The sequence below is a fragment of the Zonotrichia albicollis genome, chromosome 10 (genome assembly GCF_047830755.1).
Source record: "Zonotrichia albicollis isolate bZonAlb1 chromosome 10, bZonAlb1.hap1, whole genome shotgun sequence".
In the NCBI taxonomy this organism is placed as follows: domain Eukaryota; kingdom Metazoa; phylum Chordata; class Aves; order Passeriformes; family Passerellidae; genus Zonotrichia; species Zonotrichia albicollis.
The window spans coordinates 19,970,460-19,995,463 of record NC_133828.1 but is presented as its reverse complement, the minus strand read 5'-3'; the positions used below and the strand labels follow the sequence as shown (position 1 = coordinate 19,995,463).

At 38.5% G+C, this 25,004-nt stretch overlaps 1 protein-coding gene across 3 annotated transcripts in view; it reads right to left on the bottom strand.

Annotated features, from left to right (window-relative positions):
- AOX1 (aldehyde oxidase 1) overlaps positions 1-25,004 on the bottom strand; it is a 40,123-nt gene that overhangs the window by 11,917 nt on the left and 3,202 nt on the right. For all 3 annotated transcript variants that reach the window (XM_005484198.4, XM_074548247.1, XM_074548246.1), the window contains 21 exons: positions 23,782-23,890; positions 23,118-23,244; positions 22,183-22,244; positions 21,502-21,582; positions 20,605-20,685; positions 19,414-19,558; positions 19,149-19,241; positions 17,306-17,457; positions 16,978-17,071; positions 16,169-16,278; positions 15,147-15,331; positions 12,527-12,689; positions 11,198-11,290; positions 9,080-9,249; positions 7,680-7,806; positions 7,261-7,383; positions 6,031-6,127; positions 4,994-5,118; positions 3,422-3,555; positions 2,120-2,207; positions 565-651 (listed from right to left, as the gene is read on the bottom strand). In XM_005484198.4, coding sequence (XP_005484255.2) covers positions 565-651; positions 2,120-2,207; positions 3,422-3,555; positions 4,994-5,118; positions 6,031-6,127; positions 7,261-7,383; positions 7,680-7,806; positions 9,080-9,249; positions 11,198-11,290; positions 12,527-12,689; positions 15,147-15,331; positions 16,169-16,278; positions 16,978-17,071; positions 17,306-17,457; positions 19,149-19,241; positions 19,414-19,558; positions 20,605-20,685; positions 21,502-21,582; positions 22,183-22,244; positions 23,118-23,244; positions 23,782-23,890 — 2,446 coding nt within the window. The remainder of the gene's footprint in view (positions 1-564; positions 652-2,119; positions 2,208-3,421; positions 3,556-4,993; positions 5,119-6,030; positions 6,128-7,260; positions 7,384-7,679; positions 7,807-9,079; positions 9,250-11,197; positions 11,291-12,526; positions 12,690-15,146; positions 15,332-16,168; positions 16,279-16,977; positions 17,072-17,305; positions 17,458-19,148; positions 19,242-19,413; positions 19,559-20,604; positions 20,686-21,501; positions 21,583-22,182; positions 22,245-23,117; positions 23,245-23,781; positions 23,891-25,004) is intronic.

Here is a 25,004-nt window from a genome sequence, read left to right as displayed (position 1 = left end):
AAGATGAGGGGTAGTACATGAAACATTTCAGTTACAGCTAAATTAGCCTGAACAGACACAAATACCTAGTGGTAATATCAAAGCAAGAAACATTTTATGGTTTGCAGACCTGTAAGTGAGGAACTGAGATATACAGCACAATAAATGCTGACCCAGTATAGAAATGTATAGGGATAGCAACAGGATAACTATCACTATGAATTTTCTGAAGGCCAAGAAAGATTTTCCCAGCCCTGAAGATATAAAGCTTTAGGCAGAAACAAATGAAAGCAACTACACATTTTAAAAGGAATACAATGTTAGTTGAGATGTTCATAACAGAAAAGTAAGCCTGAGAAAACATGCATGAAGTGAATGTGTAGGGCAATATAAGAAAGCAGTGAGATGCTCCACTAAATTTAATAAGGAAGGCTTAACCTGCTCAGTGTAAAATCTTCCAAAACACACAATCCCTATATTAAAATTCTATATGATTAATAATACATGGGTAAAGGAATTTGGCTTCATAATTTTCCAGCTAATGACTCCTCCATGTTGTAAGGTTCGTCACTATAAAATCCTTACCAGGACAGATTCATCGGGGGTACATCCTCCATTAATGTAATATATAGCATCCACAGCTGTGATCCTACCATCATTCATGAAGCCAACCTAGAAGGATCAACAGTTATTTAGAATTCAGCATTCCTTTGTTTCCAAAGTGCTTGTGTATTTTGAAAATTAACATAACCCACACATTTAGGGTCATACCACACTATTAATCTCTGAGCAGCATTCTGAAACTACAGAAGGACAAGAGAGAAAGAAAGTACATTTCTAAGATATAGGCGTTCCCTCCTGGCATCTGTGATCTGTATATCACAGAATATACAACATAAGCCTGTTAGGAAAGGAAGGATCTCTCTATTGCCTGAGATGGCTGACAAGAGTGTCACCAAGGAGTGTTTACTGTAGATAAAATCAAATCTCACTTTAATGGTAAGAATAGTGTCTGGCAGAAGGAATATGACATTTATGTTTATTAATGAAGAAATGTTATCTTTATCTCACATCCCTCTTTTCACCTGTTGCTACCAACAGTTTCTGAATTCTCCACACGAGCTACAGCTCATTTTCCATTTTAGGGAAGCATCTTATAAAACCTCTCTTACTTTATCTATATAGAATGTCATGCAACTTGCTTACTATTAGCAGCTAGATTTGCAGCAGCCTTAGGCTGTAAACTGTGAACTTTCCCCTATGTATATTGAACTGTTAACCCAGTCAAATTAAAGAAGGCCTCAGAGTCAGTTCAAGCTGAAAGATGAGGAAGCTACAATCTCTAGCAAAGGCTACACACTTAGATATAAGAAAAGAAATGGCCCAGCTACAGACAGTGAAAGAAATCCACAAAGAATGCGAAGATCCAGACCCTTAATATTCCCACTGGTCTGTACGGTCAGTGAGGGTAAGACTGTAAGGGTATAATTGCCCAGGTATAATCCCATTGTTCAGAGTCACTCTTTAAAGGCATCCAGCTTGAGCTGGAGAGCTGTTAACCAAAGGTATTTTTAAAGAAAAATCATTCAGCATATTGATTCAGCAGAAACCTGAATTTAAACCCCGTTATGGGGGCTGGCACACATAATTTATATGACAAGTAGAGAGGGAAAAGAAGGCAGAAATTATCCTAATGAATAATTATAACTGATGACAGTGCAAGGGCAGGGAAGAGATTAATTTCCTCCACAGGGTGAGTTTTCTGCATGACACTGTTTCTGTGAAAAATTAGCTGCTTCTTTGTGTGAATCTAACCATATGGAGAGTTTAAAATAAAGTTCTGCAGAACAAGTCTGCTATAGGTTATCTTCCTGTTCCTAGAAAGAAGACAGAGCTCTAAAAGGATTAAGAACATGAAGGAACTAGAAAAAATAATAATACAAAACCCTGAAGAGAAGAGGTAGAAGCAGACAAAGGGGTTGTACAGCAACTATCTCTTGGGTTCCTGGCTTGTAGTTTTGTTTTAAAATTGAATTGGTTATACCAATTTTCATTAACGGAACACATTACCCAGTAACACTGAAATATTATTTGCAGAATGCAGGTGGGTATTTTTTCACTGAATTCTTGTGGCACTCACTTTATATTTAGCCATAAAAGGATGTCGGCCACCCAGGATTACCATATCATCCTCTCTGCTCAGAATAAGACGGACTGCTCTGCTGGTTCTAAATCCAAAAAAGAAAAGTCAAATTGCAATTAAAATAAAGGATGTTATTAATAAGATGGCTATGGCTACTCATCATGTATCCAGATCCAGCCATACATATAAACATGATTTAGATTAAACTCAACTTTAATAAGCCTGAACATATGCCTAACATGATGTCCAGATTTCATATTTCTCACATTTACAATCATGTCAGAATTTTTATCTCTTGAAAGCCAACAAGATAACTCAGTGCAAACTACTCCTGAAGAATCTATTTCAGTGTTAAGTGTTTGTCACTTCTTAGCTATTTAGAATCATACTGAAATAGAGTGTCTTGGAATGAAACCAAAGTATCAATGACAATAAAAACAGGAAAAATAGTCTAGAAATGCATGTATCATTTAAAATAATTACTTTAGAAAAATGTACATAAAGTTTAAAATAAGGTCCTAAGAATAAAAAAGATACTTTAAACCATAAAAGAAATATTATTTTTAGCATGACCTGTTAATAAAAAACACAGATAATGTGGCCAAAAATAATCAAGAGCAAATTTTATACCAGTGACAGTAGAAGTAATATAAACCTATTGAGCTAACACCTCAGATGACAAGATCATTTTGGCTGACAGGATGTAACCCAATGTGAATTCTGCAGCAAATCAGTTATGCTTATAAAGGAGCTTTGTATGCCCTGACAGCTAACCCTGCCAAATTTGGAAGATGGGGGGATGGAGCTTTACAGGTTAATGTTCTTAAACTAATTCAAGCAGTATTAGAAAAAGCAAAGTACCTCAGAGATTTAAGCTAATTTTGACTGAAAGATGTTGAGAACTGAGCTAAAACTACTTTTTCTTAAAAGCAGTTCCACTCATGACTCTTCCTTCTGCATTCTGCTGTTTCAATGAAGCTCACAATTGGAGGGTTAGTGTCATATTTTACTGTATGCAGGAAGTCCCAGTAGGTAGGGACTGGTCCTTTTGAGTATTTCTAGCTCATACTAATATCATCTTCTTGCAGCCCATTAATTTAGTTGAGGCTAGAGCTGCTTAACGTAAGTAATCCAAGAAAACAAAACAAAGAAACGTACTGAACAGTCTTGCAAAGTGTGAAGTCAGGATTGTATGACGTTTTGACTAGCAGCTTTGGAAAAGAGAAATCATTTAAGCCAAAATGGAAACTTTGTTTGCTTAACTTGTTTCATATCTCAAAACACACATACTGCACTTACTTGTTTGCTGCCACTGCAGCAACTGATGCCAGTAAGCCAGTTCTCACGATTTTCCCACCAAAAGCTCCACCAACTCGTTTAACGTGGCACATGATCCTGTTGGCTGGAACACCTAAACTCGCAGCTACCATCTCCTGTAAAACAAGTTTTAATATTTTATGCCAACCCAAACAAAGTCCAAAAGCTAGATTCTGAAATAGAAACCTTTTCTAGAAAAGGGTTCCACGGATATTTCTATTCTTCTATCAGATGAATTTAACTTTTCCTTTACCCTAGGTTAAAAAGTAAAGAAAGAATAACAACAAACTCTCAACAGTGCTCACATTTCAAATCTTTACCATGCAGACTGTGAAAAGACCATTGGCCAATGTGAAGAATAATAACCTTGAATTACATCATCTAAATAGTAGGAAGCTTTGGGTATAATAAAAATGGATTAGTAAACAGTTTATATTAGTTTTATTACTAAGGTAATACCTTATTCTTATTTAAAATAAAACTATTTGTTTCTTAATTATCTAAGGTCTTGCTAGTGTCAGGAATGTTTTTGGTGGAAATAATTTTCTCAAACACAGAGTTCTTCATACTAGTTGGCTACTGGCAATATAATAATAATGGAAATTACAAAAGGAGCAGAACAGGGCGTTGAACACAAAATGCCAGTGTTGAGTCTGAAATACCAGCAGTTTCATGCACTATGGCCATTGCTCTGCAGACCACAAGCTATGGCAGCTTTGTTTTGTCATTTACCATCATGACAGTGTCTAGAGGGCTAGAACACCTCTGCTATGAAGACTGAGAGACTTGGAGTTGTTCAGCCAGGAGAAGACAGTTCCAGGGAGACTTTACTGTGGGCCTTTCAAATTATAAAGGGGATTTCACAAGAAACAGAGGAGGACTTTTTAGCAAAGCTTGTACTGACAAGACAAAGGGCTATGCTTTTAAACTAAAAGAGGGCTGGTTTAGACTGGACAAGAGAAATAAATCTTTTACAATGAGGGTGGTAAGGCATGGGAACAGGTTGCTCAGAGAACCTGTGGACACCCCATCACTGGGAGTGTTCAAGGGTGTGTTGGATGAGACTTTGAGAAATTTGATGCAGAGAAAGACAGCCCTGTCCATGGCAGGAGTCTTAAATTAAAGAGTCTTTAAAGGTTCCTTGAAACCCAAACCAATCTGCGATTAGGAGACTGCTGCATGGAGTAGCAGTCTCACCTACAGCTGTTAGACTTGATCAGATCCTCAGTAGGTTCTGCCTCTGTAGTGAACTAATTGCTCCTCACTCCAGTGGAAAACTGAGATGGAGGAGCCTCAGCACTCCACAGGGAGTTTTGCATGCCTACTATAGTGGAGGTACGAAGTACTTTGTTCAAAAGGAAAGGAGAGACTTATCCTGGCAGTGGAGTGCTCAGTGTTTATCAGAATACAGCAGCACTACAAAGCAGCTGTTATTGGACCTCTAGATGGCAACTTCATGTTTCTATGGCTTCTGTTCCTACAGATTTGTAACAAAACTTTAAAAGCTCTATTGTCACAAGTCCACACACTTTCTCTGAGAATGCTCTGCATTACCTGAATAACTGCTGGATGCTGTGCTGACACATACAAATCCATTTCTTTATCCTCTCCTTTTGGAACAACAAGCATACTCTGAGTCTCCATGTAAAAGTGTTTCTGTCCCCCAATGCAAATCTCCCCTGATTCAATGAGAAAAATACAAGTATTACTGAGGGAAAAGGACAGAAGAAATCAACCAGAGAACTAACAGCCCACCATCACGTAAATGATGGTAATCAGTTTCAAATCCTCTGATACTTCTTGTGTGAAAGAGCAACATCTAAAATAAAAACACAAATTAAAATCCTTGTAATATTAAATTGGTCTTGTTCCAGCAGCATCACCAGAACTGGATTAAAGCAGAACACTATTGCCCACAAGTGGTGACAACAATCAGTAAAGCCTAGATAAGTTAAACAAAGCATGCACATACTGCACCAGGTCAAGAAGAGGGCCACCAAGATCATCAGGGGGCTGAATCACAGGATGTACGAGAAGAGGTTGAGAGAACTGGATTTATTAATTCATAAGAAGAAAAGGTTTAAGAAGAGATCTGTCTACAACTACCTAATGGAAGGGTATAGACAAGAGCAAGCCAGACTGTTCTCAGAGATGCCCAATGGAAAGTGAAGAGGCAATGAACACAAGAAATTCCAGCTAGAGATGAGAAAAATCAAAATCAGCATGAAAGCAGTGAAACACTGGAACAGGTTTCTATGCAACATGCTATAGATATTGCATAATCTCCATATTTGGAGATATTAAAGACATGACTGGACATAGCCTGTGACAACCTGCTCTAACCAGACCTACTTAAGGTAGGAGGTTGGACTAAGACTCCCTCCCAACCTAATTATTCTGTAACTTTTTCCAAGAACAGGGGATGCAAAAAACTTGAATGTAGCAGCAGAACAACAATACACAAGATTTAGCCATTTTCTCAGGCCTAATGACTATATGTAAAAAAGGTAGAGCTGAGACTTGAAGAGCAGACAGCCAAACCCAAATACTGACAGCCAAAATTTTCTCATCAAATGTATTCTACAGTTTACCTTCAATTATATTATCAACAGTTTCAAATGCTTCATCAACATTTCCTTGTTCTAATTTTCTTTTTGGCTCAAAGAATGAGTTGTGTTTTATAGCTTCCTGTAATGGAGAAAAAGAGAAATGGGGTGTTTAAGTATTTCTAAGATTCCCAGCAGCCCTTTAGTCTCAGGACCAACACCACTGTCTTCAGAGACTGGAACCACCAGCTACCTAAATCAATGAACAGCTGTATTCCATCACTTTATTGCCATTGTTGAGTTTGTTATTCAATACCAGCCATCCTTTGCTGTTGCATCCTGTGTAACTGATGACAGCAGTTTCTGAAGGAAACGCATTCAGTTTATTTCACCTGCTTTTCCCAGTCATACACCCAGGAAGTGACCAAGACAACACAGAGTAAGAATGCAACAGCATCATCCAAAGTGTGATGCCAGTAAGAGGGGAAGAAATCACAAGGACTGAGTAAAGGTGGAATCTATTTATATATTAGCATTTGCTTTATTTCTAATGAGATTTCATTGGATTTTCAATTCTAATGAAATGTTACAAAATTTGTCAGCTTTTATCTATTTTTTTATCAGAAAGATTGTTCCATTAGACCACACACACATTAAAACAAGCTGTAAAGTTGTTTAATGCTGAACTAATGCCGATTCCCTGTATGTTCTTTGTCCCTTACTTCTATTCTCTTTAATCCAGGGTAAGTCCATATGTGACTCTCACATTACACTTCTAAAATATTCATCCCTAACACCTTTCTTTCATTTTCCCCCAACAACTCCTACGTCTCCAGCCTAGCTTTCAAGCTAGACAACAGATAAAAATGCTAGAGATAATCAGGAGCTAACTGTTAGCCACTATACACATGCTGACTTACCGACTGGTAGCTACCAGAAAATTAGAAACCAGCAAGCTCATTGCCTTTTCCTCACTGGGAACATTAGGAGAGTCCTTTTTTTTTGCATGCTAATTATTTTTTTTGCATTCTAATGTTTATTACTGTAAAACTTGTCAAACCTTCATACTTTCAAAACTGTTGCCTATCATAAGTGGTCAAAATTAGACAAAAGGTTAAACATTTATTTATAGGGAGATACTCATACTGCTTAATTGGATGTTCAAATTCATCTTGTTTCCTTAAAAATCATATTTTAAAAGCAACTAAAGAGTGCAAACTGCTTCCATTCATTAAATAGGTAAAACAATAAAAAAGCAGAAGAAATTATTAGTACCTCAATTGTTAAAATTACTGGTTCCAGCATTTCATACTCTATCTTCACTTTTGCAGCTGCTTGTTTGGCATGAACATCTGAATCTGCAACCACGGCACAGACAATCTGACCCACGCAAATCACCTGCAGAATACACATCAGTACTGGAACAGTGGATTCAAACAATTGCCACATGTGTTACTGATATTCTTATTTTACATTACCATCACTTATGTTTCCTGTTTAAAAGTTTTCTTTGAGTTAAGAACTTTTGTATTTTTACATCATCCATGAAGCTAACAAATTATAAAAATACCACTATAACTACAGAAGCAAGGAAAATACACTGTTCAGAAATGGATAATAGGACAATAAAAGGTTGGGGAAAAAAAAACAGCTAAAAATTAAGAAAATCAGTTGCAAAAAGATTGTATTTATACCTCATTTTTTGCAAATATAATCTCTGGATCATCAGAAAAATGAAACTCATTTGCAGCTGGCACATCATGAGCTGTTATGACATCAAACACACCTGCTCCTTTTAGGGCCTCTGAGGTATCTATAGATCTGATGGGATATGGGAAGAGAGAAGAGTAATTCATTAATTATGCAAACTGATCACAGAAGAAGGGAACACAATACAGAGGTATATTTCTTGTTCTACCAAGATTTGCTCATAGGCTCACACACACATTTTCTTCCTGTCTCTGGCATGTGGAGAAGTACAGATAAAAGACAAATTAAGATTCTACTAATCCGCTTCATTTATAAAAGATCATTTAGATACAACAGGGAAATCATTGGTCCATTAGGTTGCCTGAATTGCATTGGTTTAATAAAAACTCACTGCACAATTACAATGTTACAACAGCAACTTTCTAAGACCTGACAGCCTACACACATAATGCAAGATACATTTACTCATCTGCAGATGGAGGATTCATGTAGAGAGATATAAAAGTTACAAAACCAGTATAAATGGGGAAGGAATGGAAATGTCTAGGTGTAGAAGGATCAGAAGGAACAGCAGAAGGTCTACAAGAACAGCATGTTTTGATAGCATCTACTTTAGCAGGTCATCAGATCCCTGCACATGTACAGGCATCTTCTCTGGACACCCACATCAGGAGACAAAGGAGACTGACTACATCCTATTGACTTGCAGAGATGGGGGTGATGTCACCTCTGTGATGAGACCAAAAAGAGGGCTGCCAAACCCAGCAATGACCTAAGAATAAGCCAGGAAACATGACAAAGACTCAGTAGCCAGAAGCCCCAGTCCTATCTGTCATGACAGATCACTTGGTCACGTCTTGGTGCCTGAATATTGAACAAACTGCTAGGATAGGTGTATCTTGGCAGCATAAAAGCATACATTGAAACAGTTTTCTTACAAAATAAAATCCTCTTCTCTACCCTTTTTTCCTAAAAACCTCATATGAGCTTTGCCACCTTGTTGCTGCAATGTTGCCACACTATTTCCTACATTTTGAACAATTTTCTTCTTTCATCATAGAATTAAGGTTTAAAAGCAGTATTGGTAAAACTGAATCTTGAAGTCCATTTGCACTGCATAGATGAGCACTTTGTGGAGGTAGCTAGGCTAGCTCTGGGCTGGTTTATGGACCACAAACAGTTCACCCTTACTGGTAGAGTAAAATGGGGTGAGACACTTAAATCCTAACAAACCTTTCTACTAGTGCAACAATACTGCTTCCAGCATGGATTTGCGTGCAGGTATCAGGTATGCTGTTCTGTACACAAATAACTCATCAGTTTCTAAAAATCTCAGACAGCAATTCATGACAACACTTTCTTCAGGTCCACTTTGAACACTTACACAATCTTAGCATGGGCTCTGGAACTAGTGACAGGAGCCAGGAAAAGCTCCCCATCCACAGAAGGAAGGTCATCAATGTAGACTGCTTCACCAGTGGCGTGCTTTATCCCAGACTGGTGCATAACGGGCCGTCCTACAGGGTCCTGGGGAGACTGGCTTGGATCGACATCCTGAACAGTCAGAAAAACACACAAAGCACCCCCAGGTAAAAAAAGAACAGTCCTGTTACTCTTACAGTGTTCAGAAAATCAGATGAATGAACAACTGCTCATACAATCATCTTCTGGTTCAATATTGAAAGAGATGTGGCTGCAGGAGGTGACTGCAACTCCTGGGGATTTCATTCTCCTCTTTTCTTCTCTTATGGAACCTTCAGAGAGTCCCACACAGGTTTGTTTATTTGGATTTTTTTCCTTAATTATTTACATCAAAGTGACAAACCCAGCACTTTTTCAAAAGACATTTTCCTCCCTTACTGAATAGTGTAATGAAGCTTTGATAATTTTCTGAATTATTCTCACAAGATTCTGCTCTGAATGTTACCAGTGTCAGGTGGTTTACTATGAGCTATATGCAATGGTTTTTAAGATTTGGCTTCCTCACTGAAAGAGTGCAACTGATCACATAAATCAGTGAGAAAATACTGCCTAAATATTTTCTTCCCAATTATTTCCTTGCACCTGTGTATGAATTTAGTGTCTTATTAATCTTACTTTGCTATTTTTTAAATTAATACAGCATTTCCAGTTAAATCTGCCACGTGAACTAATGTTGCAAACTTCCAGAACACCTTTCCAATTTTTGAGTCAGTATTCATGCTAACTTTTTCCTTTTCTACATTTAGAATTAGTTAATTACTTATGACTTAAAATGTTTTTACTTCTAAAGCTTCTAGCACACACATGTTCAGGCTACACACTTCTGCTTCCTGCACTTTCTGGCACACGGTCTGCTATTGGCACAAAGTCAAGAACAACCAATCTTTGCTTGACTGCCTGAAGTTCCTCAAATGGATGTCTCAGCCAAACCACTTCAACATTTCCACCACAGAATGACAACAAATTTGGATTTCAGGATAAGCATTCTTTTTATTCATCTTAATAATGTCCAAATGAAGGAGCGCAGACAAAAAATATGGCCTTACAAAATCTAAATAGAAATTTAAAGTGGAAAAACTCAGATTTTCTGGGTTTCTAAATTTCTATTGCTCAGTGCCAATTGATCTGAGTAACAAATTGTTTCAATTTCTGATGTTCAGTCACTTTATTAGAGATGGGAAATAAACTGGGGAAAAGTCACAGAAATAGTCCCCTTGATCCTGGCTTCTCTAACTGCTTCTTTCCCTTGTATTTTTAAAAATAATAACAACTCTGAAGGAAATTTAATGTAACAATTTGAACAAATATGAAGAATTTAAAGCAAGTGTTTATCTAGGGAATATCTAAAAATTAAAAGAAAAACAAGTATTAACCTATATTTCATTTGAATTTTTCTTTAGGTTTCCAAAAGCTGGTATTTTAACTTGTGTACTGAGGGTGTCAAAATATTAAAAATCCTTGCAGGTGTTTCCACCATGAACTATTTATACGGTGAGCTCAGAAAATACCAAATGTGTTCTTTGCTGCTCTCTACTGTTGATTTAGGACAACATGCTTGTGTTAATCTGAGCACACAATCATCACACACCATCTTGATTCCTAAACCTACAGTAAGACCTAAGAGCCCCTGAGGATCTTGAGACAACAATACTATAGCTATGCTACAGTGTATATATATACTATACCTGGGCTTTCCAATCTTTTTTTTTTTGTTTCTAAAACTTCTCTCTAACTGGTTTGCACACTGCAATAAACCAATTTTAAGCAGTCTGACAATGGAGTCTGCTTAGCATATTTATCTTTAAAGCACTGTCCAGAAGAAGCGAGTATACCCCAGAATCTATTTTTACAAACAAGGCTTCTCCAAATGAGATACAGTTAAAATCAACCACTAAAAGCATATTGCTTCCAGTCCTTTGGAAAATCTGAACCTGACCTTCACACCATAGCTCATGTTTAAACTGTGACTTTTTACCTAGTCTTATAAAGCACAAAACAATGTCAGAATGAAATCACTTGCCTGATATATTTGGATACTCTGGGGCATTCTGGTTTTGAAATCTTGTAGGACACTCCCATATTCCACAGGTATGCCTGGATAATGGCAAGGATCCTGAAAAGGAAGTGAATTACTACTAAAACTCACACTTTGAACATTACGACTAGAAAAGCCAACAATCAAAATCAAGCACAAAATCTTTATACAGGAAATGCTTTCCAGGCTCAAACTAGAAAGGCCTAAAACAACAATCTGAAAACAATGTAGAGGTTTTAGGTGTCACTAAATAGTATTTAAAAATATATTAGATTCAACAAATATACTTTTAAAGTAAGTAACAAATAGGGACAGACAGAAGAGCTTTGTTTTGAGGTCTGATCAAAAGTGGCTCAGAATCACTCCTGGTACTCAACAATTACCTATAATGTTGATTTAGAGGAAAGAGCTCAAGGCAACAGAAGAAAAGTGTTAAAGGGATATTTTTCTCTGCAAGAACATATTTAAGACAAAAATAAAAAAGTAAATTACCCTAGAACATCTTGGCAAGTGAAACTTTAGTGTCCTCATCTCCCAGTCAACAGCTCATACGAGCAGGAGGGTTGGTTTAGTATCTATAGCTTTTTTCCAAAGCCTTTATTTCTATTTCATCTATTTCTGTTTTGAACTACAGAGTAAGATCTTTCGTATATTGCCTTTGGGTCTGGGAGCTTGCTCCTGGTATGTTGTTGTATTAATATTGCTCAAATGTCTTTTAAAGCCTGATGTCCAAGGTAAAGATATCTGAGCATCTAAAAGTTAAATGGGCATCTCTCCATCAGCCTCTTTGGGAGTTAAACACTTAGGTTACCGAGTAGCTCCAAACACCAAAGACAATGATTTAGCACACTGTACAAACTGCAAGCACTAACATATAGCAAGAACACCCCTTTTATTTGCTTGCACGAGAGCAGACATGGGGAACACCTGGTTTGCTCAGCCTGGAGGAGAGTCAAGGGAGACCTCACTGAGGTCTTCAACATCCTCACAAGGGAAAGTGGAGGGGCAGGTATCGGCCTCCTCACCCTGCTGCCCACTGAGAGCACTGGAGGAAATGGCATGAAGTCGGGAGGGGAGAGCTTTAGGTTGCACATCAGGAAGAGATTTTTCACCCAGAGAGTGTTTGAGCACTGGAACAGGCTCCCCAGAGCAGTGGTCACAGCTCCTAGCCTGACTTCAAAAAGCATTTAGACAATGCTATCAGGCACACGGTAGGACTCCTGTGGTGTCCTGTGCAGGGCCAGGAGTGGGACTCCATGGTCCTGATGGTCTCCTGTAACTCAGTACATTCCATGATTTTATGAACTAATTTACCATTGTCTTCAATGACTGTGATACTTCCAGGAAAAATCTGTAGAAGAAACTGACCATCAAAGTTTTCTTATAGTCTACATTTTCATCACCAGCTGAGCCTGGAAGAACAATTTCTTTAAGGACAAGTCTGCATGCTTCATCCAACATTTGTTCATTCCAGTGTCTGTCAGGAAGAATAATAGATACAATCAGACCAGGACTAATAAAAAAATAAATACCAATTGCAGTAATTTATGTGTACCATTGACCACAGACATAATCCTGCTCACAATTAAGCCAAAATATTGATTCTAATAACATCTGCAATATTTAAAATGGTGTAGATCAATGTTGCTCACAGAGCTGAACTCCCATAAGCAAACTGAATTAAGTGCTATGCCAGCATTTTTAAATAAACAAATACATAAATAAACCCTATTACAGCTTTAAAGCTGCTTTAGCAGTCTTACTGATTCTCACCATATTGCAGATACTATCCCATATTTGAAAAAAGTAGATATAGATGCAAAATGTAGATACTTTCAAGGGATCTAATTAGCTGCTATATTTTCTGAAAGCACTCTCTTCTTAAGTAACTCAACACCGTTAATTCTGTATAGTTACACAGCTACAGATACCAAAATATTAAGTCTGTTAGACTAAATTTAACAATGTTAAGCATCAAAAAATAGTGAACACTTCAACTAAAGAAACAGTTGCATATTAAATAGCAACAAAAGGCTACAGGGGCTTCATTTAGTGTTATTTTTATGCTGCTTGAACTTGCAATTTTTTTCCTCCAAATCTTTGAAAAGTGCAGCAGAGTGAAAGGGAAAGTCAGGGACTAATTCCAGAGATTACTGGGACCTTGCAGATGAAGATATATTGAAAAGGTGAAGATTTGACTTGTGCTTCTAACTTTATTTGTGTGGTGGTTTGACCAGGAAGGAGTGGGAATTCTGGGAAGCTGTGGTCAAACCAATGAAGGTTTTGGGTTTGAGACTGGCACCCGGTGTAGCCAGTGGGGTTTGGACACACCTCCGAGAATACACAGGGGTTAAAAGCAGGGCACTGCCCTTGGCACGCTCTCTTAGGACGTCGCTGTGAAGAGGTCAGATCTCTCCCCCGTCCAGCCTTGCTGCTGGGCGGGGGAGGGGCAGCCATGCGGTAGGCCCGGGGCCTGGACAGAGATGGGAAGTGAGGGGCCTTCAAGGATGGAAGGGTGGAGGAGCCCCAAGAGACATCGAGACATCGGGCAGCCAGCCCCCCCCCCCCCCCAGGAGGGAGAGAGAGAGAGAGAGTCGGCGGTGATAGCAGCCGGCCCAGGAAGAGAAAGGGGGGGGGAAAAGGGTGCAGCCCAGCCGGCCGCAGCAGCAGCACGTGTGGGAGTATCATCTCGTCCCAGGACAGACAAAGACTGAAAACTTTTAACCCTTTCTTTCATGATTGGGGCCTTGCAAAAATGCTAATCCTCCTCAAAGCTGAATAAGAAGGGAGATAAGAGATGAGATGAGACAAGGACCTGGCCCGAAGAACGTGGAGATGATTGGATGAGGAGAGATGATTTGGAGTGGCTTTTTTGGCTGGACTTTTCTTGTGGCCATGGACTCAGTTGTTCCTGTGACACAGACTGCATTTAGGGGGAGGCAGTGGCTCAAAACCAGGAGGGTTCATTCGTGAGGACTCCCCGGCCCCAGGGGGTTGGAAAAATATGGGGGGGACAGATGTCCCAAAGCAGAGACTGTGCCTTTTTTGGAGTGAGACAAGGCATCCTTGAAAGACAACCCTAAAAGCAGCTCTGGCCATGTCTCAGTGGTGAGAGCACTGGGCATGGAAGGAAGATGTCACAAGCGGCAAAAGGACTTTTTTTCCGGGCGGTGCCGAAGTGACAAGGAAGCACACGAGGTTTCAGTGTGTTTCCAGGAGAAGCCTATGGAACAAGAAGGACTCCTTTCCTCTTCATGAACTGCAGTTTGAGTATACTAAAGTGTCGTGCCGGGCTGGGCAGTTGGTGTTTTGGGAGAATGTATCGGATTGGGAAAGTCAGGGAGTGGGGAGGAGGAAAGTTTTTTTTGTAAGGTTTTCAATTTCTTTTTTTTCTTTTCCTGTAGTTTAAGTAATAAAGTGTTCTTTATGTTTAAGTTAGAGCCTGTTTTGCTTATTCCTGGTCACATCTCACAGCAGACACCAGGGTGAGGAATTTTCATGGGGGGCACTGGCTCTGTGCCAGGCTCAAACCATGACAATTTGGCACATCTAATGTTCTCAAACTTGGTATTTTTAGAGACAAACTGAAGGACTCAAGAACACTGATGAGAGGATTATCAAATGTATGGGGTACAGAGTAATTTACCCATCCTTGGGTTTAGGTGCACAACTGACTGATGTATACCTCACCCACTTATCTCACAGGCCATCTCTCTTATCTCTCTGCATAATTCACACTGGAGCTGCACTTCATGTGCAAACTCCAAAATGTAACAATCCTGAAAAGTCATCATTAAGGCTTGATCATTCACTTGAACATACAAGGCATCAGTCAGGTAAATGAAATCTTTCTGTACTTTCATGTCACAAGGAACATGAACCTGAACTCTCAAAGTCCCTTTGCTCAGAGACACACAAGACAAAAAAATTTTACCTTCCAGTAAGTGTCCAACAGGTTTGTTTTGCACAGACTGTTGTTGAGACAGCACCTCCATAGAAAATGCTTAGATCCTTTATAACGTCTGTACCTTCTTCAAAAAGGACCCTCATCCCAGCATTGGTTATCGGAAGGGCATTTTCCCGTCTTGGCGCTTGTCGAAATGCAGAGACGTACTCCCCCTGAGCAAGATTACAGAAACGCAGGCATGTAAGTAGATTTTGTTATTGTGCTATGAGAAGCAAGAGAATAGAAAATTAAGAGCACAAATTCAACTTCCTGAGTATTCAAGACCATGCACTTTCTTCTCTTGACCTTTCAGTTGATTTAGCATCTTTGATTTTCTAGCAGCTCATACAGAATCCTCCATCACCTACACAGTTCAGATGACCTAGATTTTTCATGGTAGATAACAGAAAGACAGGGATTTTGTGGAGCTGTATTTATAACAAGACCATAAGTTTAGAGGCTTCAAGGTATTGCCAAACTTCAGTATTCATATAAGATAACCCATAATTCTCTTCTAAGATCCCATATCCACTCTTGCAAACCCAGTATCAGTTAAAGACTATTATTCAGTTCAGCAACATCTGTGGAACCACCATATGCACATATCCAATCTTATCCCATTTTAAAGAAAAATCCTCAGGAGATGACAATGCTTTGCCAATTTGATGCCAGTCATATCACAGGTGAGCAGCCTGCTTTGGTGAGCACAATGGCAACTTGTCCAAGACCCCTTTCCACAGGGGATCTAGACAATTGCTATTTCCCTCATCATTCTAGGGCAAACTTTATTCCGAATATTACTCTTTATGTAGCATTGCCAGCTACCTGCTGAGTTGTGTTTTTTGGCTGAAACTGGGAGATAGTATGGCACTGAAATGAATAAATGTATGGAATTCAGAAAGTGAGCAGTAACAGTGCTAGTTCAAACAGAGAGATTATGGGCCTTCTTGCTCTTTATTTTATAGTCTTTAATTCTGCATAAAGCAAATCTAAATAAACTAATAACTTACCTTCCTAGAATAGGGAATATGGATAGAGACTAAGATCTCTTCTGGTGTAATGGTATTGTTACCAACTCCATCTGCAAAAATATCACTCACAGCAATCTGTCGCCTTTGTCCTAAAAAAAAAAACCCAAAAAATTCAAATCCAGAAAATTCCCTAGAATTGTGATATTGACACAATATCAATAGTATTTTAACTGGCAAGAAATACCTGCTGCCTTCCTGAATAAATAACCACTACAGAGCTTACATAAAAACCTATCAGTGATATTTCCATAAATTCAAATGGTTGCTCCATCTTCCATAACATTGTAATACCAGATTCCTAAAAAAAGTACTCAGAGGTCAATCCCCATTCTATAATCCTCCCTTCCAATACTGCCATGATGATTCCACCCTCAATCCTATCAACTTATTCCAGATCTCTGCAGCTGCTGTCATAACTACCTTTCAGTCTAAAACATACAAAATGAGGAAGCAAACCGAGTGGTAAAGAACTGCTGCAAAAGTAGAATGTTATTAGGAGGGTGGGGCTTTTGTTGTTTAGGTTTTGAGTTCATTTCTTCTTTTCTTTGTTTGCTTTTCCCCTGAGATTCTGAGCATTTCCAGGAGTCCAGAAAGAAATAAATGCTATTGCTCTTTCCTTTCTCTTTTTGATATTTTATTCTGATAGTGAACATATTTGTTATTCTGTGATGGGTATTATGAAAGTTAAAATTCTCAGAAGGGAAGATGAAAAAATTCTGCAAGGAACGTAAATCTCTAAGAGCCCTTTGAACATTTAAATGCTACAGAGACAGGCTATCTCCTCCTACCTTTTGAAGCCAGACTGAGCATGCAGTTGCTGGCTGCCAGAACAGGATTCAAGTCTGATGTTGATTTTCTACTTATGATGTTTCCACCAAACGACTTCAAAAAATAAAGAAGTTTATGTTAATATGATGATTACAGAGAAAAGTAAGTGACAATATGAGATGCAAATTACATGTACATTTATACGTATTGAAAGCTACAAAAAGAGGTATTGATAAAAAATTCATGGCAAAATCAAAATTAAAAATGCAAGTTCTACATGTGGTCAGGACCAATTACACATTTGTTACAACTTTTTCAAATAGTAATTGCAAGTAATTCCCAACATACAGCAACATTTCTTATCTGTTCTCCGCCCAGAGTTCTCAATTGCTGCAAGACAGCACAGAAAACCCTTGTCTTCTCTTCAGGGAACTTGGCAATTGCATTTGTCAAGATGTCTTTCACTAGAGAGAGGCTGCAGGCAGCTCCCAGAGTTAATCCTGTAACCAAAAGATTATGAAAGTGTAACGTGTGCATTGCTTTATTGCCTGGGTTTTAAAGTGTCTTCAGACTGTAGAGTTATGACAGCTCATGGGAGCTAAGGCAGATAAAAGGAGAGGAGCCTTTGCATTTTAAAGGAACTGGAACCTTTATTTCAGGAGACTGAGGGTAAAATTCCTAGAAATTATGAAATAGAACTAATACCTCACCTCCTCTGTTGAAAGGGAAATCCCTTCTGTGCTTCCAGCTGCACATCCCAACTGCTTCCCTTACACCTTGCTCTGACTGAGTAAACATTTAGGAGACATCACACAAAGGTGAGTCAGCTTCAAAATGCTTTCAATAGACTTCCTATTCCAAAGCATGACTTCCATCCTAATTTCATCTTGCTTTGCCTATGTACATGCTAGTTATTCTTCTAAGGTCGGGGTAGGTAGCATTGGCAGCAAAAACCCAAATAGTCCTAACAATGAAGACAGTATCATTTTTCCCACTAGAAAGAGAACTCATATGCATTTACTTCAGAAGCTTTTTTTTGTAAGATTATACTTCCGATTTTTTTGTAAATGGTACACAGTTCCCTTCTATTAAAAAGAATTATTTACATAATAAATGAATGTTTTCAATGAATACTGGGATTCAATTAAATGTATAAATGAAAACAGAAATAAATTTAATGCATTTTAATTAAGCAAAGCAATATTACATTTTGTGTATTTAAAAGAAAAATTTAATCAAAACATATTTTGCATTTAAATCTGATTAAAGAGAGGAAATACTATTTTTGGCTGGCAAACTAAACTGCATATCTCTTGCTTTAGGACTAGTAAGTCTCACCTTCAAATACCTAGGTTTTATTTACACACTTTAAAGAAGGAGTAAGAATTCTCCCAGCTTCTTTTCAATTCCTAGCTACTTTTCAGTGAAGAATAAACTAGTCTTTGAATAGAACTGGATGGCTGACCAGAAATAAAATAGATATTCTAAATGCAATGACAGAACTGTTAAACACAGCTTATCACTTGAGAAAAAAGTGGCTTTCAGGCATATAGCAAGTAATTAATCAGATATGACTTTCCTTAAAAATTTGGCTATAAGCTAGTACAAGGTAATTTTTAATCAATTACTTCAGACTATTATACTAAGTTGAGACCTGTTCTGGTTGTAGTTCTAATCCACCAGAAATTATTTAAAACCCAGAACCTAGTCTAACTAAAAAAACCTCCATGCTTAGTATAAACATGTAAGTTGAGGTACAACATTTTTAATCTATTATAATTAATGCTGTTATGATTGAGAACAAGACTAGTCAATGCATATCAGTGACGCCAGTTTAATCACAGCCTTTTTTCTAATGTAACCAAGCATGCCACATGCTAACTCTCCCTGTGGTTCTGTAAGGATCTCTCTGCTATTCAGCAGTCACAGAGCAAATACCGCATGACTGATCACCAGAACCAGTATTACCAGAATAATCACCCTTGCACTAAGGCCCAAGATAATATTGCTGGTCAGCTCTGCACTGAGTCAGGAAGACAAAACCCTCCTGCACTGCGTTGTTGGCAACAGCCCCTTGACCTGGGAAACAGCCAAGCACGCTTGGGAATGAGCTGCTCAGCACTCTGGAATGGTGCAGCATTCCTTACTGCAAAGAAATCTTCTACTTTGGAAAAAAGTAATATTTACTGACCATCATTTGTGTATTTCAGCACATTCAGATCAGGGATCCTTGCAGGAGCAATAAGAACTGGATGGAACACACTTCTGAACTTCATGTCAGGTCCTACAAGATAGGAATAGACGCAGACGACAAAAAGCTTTTCCGTAACGACAGCTCCCACGTACTGGAACGTAAGCTTAGGGATGAAGATGCAAAAAGAACCACAAACGTAGCCCCAGTCCTCTCATGCACACTGGAGCTAAAGCAACAGTGGCTGTTCTGATCACATACATACCCACACTGGTGTTCCCAACCACAAGAGGTGCTTTAGGGTAGGTGGCTTTCAGATCCAGCAGTTCATCCAAGCTTACAGGAGAAATCCATGTTATTCGCTCCCCACGAAAAACCAGAGTTCTTTTTGGTTGATTTTCTGCCATTCTCTGATGGAGAAACATGGCAGATTTAAATATTTGGACATAGAGACAGAAGTGAGGTCTAATAGACAACAGACTGAAAGTCAAAAATGTTCTTAAACAACAGCAATTCTACATAGTCCTTTAAAATTGGATAAAAAGGGGACAGAAATGTTATGCTGGCTAATGTTTGCACAATGGTGAAAGTCGAGACTGTGTTTGTGAAAGGTCTTCAAGTAATTCCAGAGGGCTAATAAACAAGAATGATAATAAACAGTCCCCTAGCAAAAGATGTAGGGATAGATCCTGCAATTGCTAAAACTGTTAAAAAAGCGATTAAAAAATACTTAGTAGTAGTTCTTGGAGAGCACCAATGGCACTGACAGCAGCATCCCCTTCTAGATTATGCACACACTTAAGTGTCTCCGGCTGTTCTAGCACTGATCACTTGGAAATAGCTTGTGAACCAGTGCTGGTATGAACACACAGTAAAGAACTCCTGTCCTGCAGTCATCAATCTTTCTCCAGAAGCAGTCAGCTAACTACAGAATCTGGCTTTGAATCTCTGCAATGGTAATAAAGTAAAACAAACAGCATTCAGTTTTTCTAGGGCAAATACTGCTGTCAATAATTAAGGATGCCTAACGCTTTCAATTCCAGCTGTTGATATCTTTGGCATACCTTAATCACAGGGGCTAAACACTCTCTGATCTGGGTGGCCATCTGAGAAAGGACTAACACAACTATTAAGCCACATAACTGTTTTCCAATGTTAAAAATTGTTTGCCATTCAGTTTGCTGTGAAGTATTTTTATCTTCAGATGCTGGACTGAAAATTCAGTTTAAGTTGCTTCTTTATCTTCTCACCTGACATCTAACTCTGCAGCTTCATTTTCTCAATATGACTTTTTTTTGGTATGCAAATATTCAATAAGCTTACTGGGCAAAAGTACAACAAGGAGTATAATAACATTAAAACGTTCTGACATTTCTTCTGATGAATTACTGCTAAGCAGGACTTAAGAATTAATTCTGAACAGAGCAACAAATAGTCTATAAGCAGCAAAAGGTACCATTAGTTCGGGAGGGAAGATAAGCTCCTGGGTGGGATCTAAGGGCTGGAATTCATCTGCTGAAAACAGGCTGGTGGACACCTTAAAAAGAAGACAAGCAGAGACCAAGAATTTTCTCTCATCATTAATTTCACAAAACAATAATAAAAGCAAAGCCAAACCAATAGACTGCCACTAAAAAATTTAGTAATTTCATTATCATTTGGATTTGTTTTTGAATCATCATGCATCATTTGGAGGTGCTGAGGTGAAAGAAGTGCTCATAATATTTTCTTAATTGTTACTGGTAACACAAATGACAGGGCAGAAGCAAGCAACTGAAGGACTAAGGACAGGCTTCCTGTAGTTCTACTGTAACAAAGTAACTTCATGCCAACCTAAAGTACTGAAAACCCAAAGAGGTAGATCAGCTATTACTGAAAGAAAATTAAGAACAAGGTGAAATACTTGTATGGATAAGAGGTTTCACATAAAATCACAATCATAGCTCTAACTTTTTAGAGTGTATCAATTCTTCAGGGTCAAGTCAGCAGTTTTCCTAAGATACCAGTACTCAGAGCATCACTGATCATTGATTTAAGCAAATTTCACATATGCCCTAATGTCTTTCACAATATAATTCTCACTGTATTGGTAAAGCTCAGACTATTAATAGTACTGACCCTGAAGAGCTGTTCAAATCTCAGCTCTGGAGACCCAAACTACCTTACACCAACTATCTGGCACAGATAGTGCTATCAGAGCCCCCCATACAAATTTACACATAGAATCCTCAATTCTTCAAAATATTTCCAAGTTTCTCATGAGGAATAATAAAATATCATATTTATCAAATACTATATGCAATATTCTAAGTTTTATATTGAAGCAGGGTCAGTAGTATATTTAAAACTTTACCTTCTCTTCATTGTCAAACAAATTATCTTCCTGATCCAAGCAACATTTTCCATTTGCTTTTCTTTGACAACAAATGGATTCCTAAAATAGGAAAATCCCATTAGTGACATACTGCCCAGAATGGCAATGAGTTAAAGCTCATAAGATAAGAGTGACTCTGTATTTCAATAAAGTTCTAGATGAAGTTTAATAACAAGCTGAATTAGAAGGATTAAGTGTTAAAGGAATGATATTAAAAAATTATTTTAAGTCATCAAATGTTGACATCCTTAATACAAAATAATTCCCACTGTGTAGAATTCTTTTGACATTGTGAGAGCAGATGTAGATGGTCTGTATTGTTTCCTTTACCAACTGTTCACTCCCATTTCTCCTTGGTAGGTTTCTGACACATTGCAGTGCGTGATAAATTCTAAGAACGTGGACTGAAATTCTGCTTTTATTCATGCCAGTACTAACTCACAGTAAACCACATGGAGTTACTTCAGATTACTCCTCATAATCCAGGCTAGACAACATGTTCAATTCTGTTTATCAATTTTTCTAAGGGGTTAGGCCATTTACTCAGAATGACACCTTTAAACAGAGGGAAGGGATGATCTCAGTGAAAATCTTGATGGCCTGTATATGCATATACACTGATGCCCCCAGTCTAGCACTCCTATCACCAGTACTTCTTACCTTACAGAAGGTTTTACAGGCATCTAAGATTGGCCTGTATCCAGTACAGCGGCACAAGTTCCCTGAAGGAAGGAAATCAGTCAGAAAAGGTTTTGCTCTAAAGATGTGGCTTTAGAACATCATATATTTATGTGAGTCTTGTGTTTTTTAAGCTCAAGGAGAAGTGTCAGCTCTCAAAAATAAAAAATAGAACAGTGGCACAAGACTTAGGACCTTGCAGCTCCTGACAAAAAATGCTGTTGTTTCAAGGGGAGTATGAAACAGTTGAGATCTGCACAACAGTGAATGCTGGCTCCAGGTCAGCAGGAGAATAAGAGATTGTACAGTATTTTTTACCCACTCAAAATATTGTTCTTTCCCCCTGACTTTTTTTCTAGAGGTGAAGGAAACTAACGTTACACCTTTAAACTCACCACACAGCAACAGGAAATGTCTTTGGCTCCACTGTGGCTCTAGAGCACAACAGATGACAGAAGGCTATTTTACCTACAATAAATGCTCACACTTTCCCTTACTGAAGATAAGGCCAAGAGATGCAGACTATCTGTTTTAATCCTACTGCAAAGGGCCTGTCCTGCAAGGTTTATGACATTCTCAACACCAGCTATAAAGGGACCTTGGAGATGCTCAGATGCAGCTGCTTCTCCAATATGACATAATTTTTGCACATCTGATTTTAAGCATTTCAAAAGACACGTATGGGGACGTTTTGAGCACCTGAAAGAATCCACAGCTCTGTATTTCATTTTCCAGGATAAAAGAATGACAGGGAATACAAGGCCTCCATGCAGCAGGAACTCTTCTAGAAAGCACAGCTTGTAAGAGTACATCCTCCATGCATGCAGACATGTATACTCACACAGACAAGCACTCACAAAGCACCTGAAGAAATGCTTCAGGTAAACACCTGCAAGCTAAAAAGTGGCAATATTTACCAGCCAGAGCTGCAATCATTTGCTCTGAAGTTGGTTCTGGGTGGTTTCTCAGCAAAGTGTATATGGACATCACCATTCCCGGTGTGCAGAACCCACACTGGGAGCCATGGCACTTGGCGAGTCTTTCCTGAAACGAAATACCACAAACAACACTCCTTCCAGGACTCATCTCCATTCCAATGAATGCTCTCTTAAATAGGTGATGCCATACAAAATGTTGCCTTGGTAATAAACCAGACTTTTTAAGTAAAACATTTAAAACAATATCAAATGCAAATAATTATTTTGGGTGTGATGTTGCCGCACATGTTACTAAAGAAGCTAAGTAACCTTCAGCACACTTCTGTCTATTTTGCACTTATACTAAAATATGAACCAAAGGGACATTGTCCAAGATGTGTCATTAGCCCAAAGAGAGCAGAGCCTGACCCACTGCAACAATCATCACATATCAACTACTTGATCAGACTGTCAATACTAAAGTAAGATCCATCATCAGCCTTGATCAATCAACCACCAGAAAACAACGTTGCCCTCTGTTGTCACTTAGCAGGGAAAACAACAATCTTATTAAATTCCCATGCCCTAAAAGCACTGTCACTAAATCCATTCCATCCAAAAAAGAAATCAGTAATCTTCCTATACAGTGACACTGCACTCTCACCTGAACTGGATGAATCCTGGTTTTGGTACTTCCAATACCTTCCACTGTAGTCACTGCTGCACCATACAAGGAGCAAATGGGAAGCAAACATGCATTGGCTGAATAGTGTCTTTGGAACATAAAGGGGAATAAAGAACATGAATATTATTTCAATAAACAAGTCTGAGTATTATTTTTCGGTCAATCAAGACATAGCTCATACTTACAAAGCAGCCACTATTAACATTTGGAATGAGAAGTGATCACTTTTTAGCTATGTCTCTTGACCCCCATATAAAAGCATATCTATAAGGACAATTCAATGGAATTTACATCTTCCTTAATACCTTTCTAATTGCCCTCTTGTCTCTCTTGCCCACAAGGAATCTGTCAACTGTATTTTGAAGGAGAAAAGTAGGGAAAGGAAGATTGCTGTAGTCATCAGAAGAAAGTAAAGAATTACTGCTGCAAACTTATAATCAAAATTCTGATCCACAGGAAATTCGGATGTAAAATAAATACCATTGTTCCGATCTAGGAACAATGCTGCAGCATAAGCCACAGCATACCTTGCAGTTGATAAGGCCATGATCCACAGAGTATCATCACACAATTCAGAAAGCTTCAACTCACAGAGTAACATCATACCACTTCAGAAGGCTTCAGGAGTATGCCCATACAGAGTAACATTATGTCACTTCAGAAGGCTGCAAGTGTCTGCCCTTCTTGCTCTTTAACCCAGCCTTTTATCCCCTCATGTTGATGCATTGCAGCTGTGGGCCCTCTGTTCCCTTTGGTGACTGGTCACTGCCCCTGGGCACTCCAGGGCTCATTGCTGTCAATGCTGCTCACCTGACCTACACAGCTGTAGCCCACTGGGGATGAGGCTCGGCCACAGCCCCACTCCCAGTCACCACAAACCGTACACCTACAGAGCAACACACCAAAATGAAAATTCTTCAAAGCATTTAATAATTTCAATAAAATTATTTAAAATTATTGGGTTTTAATACAGTTTATTTTTTTTCAGTAGTCTGCTTTAATTTTAGCTCTTTCATTAACTTTAAACATTTTCATTTGTGTTGCATTCCAATGTAATGTAACTGTACAAAAGGACAACTGGAATGTTTTTTCCCCACTCAATAAACACTTCAGCGTACAATGACATGTAACCATTTAACAATTTGATTCATGTTTTCTCAACTTAAAAGCAATTTATTCCACTCTTTAGCTTAAGGACTCAA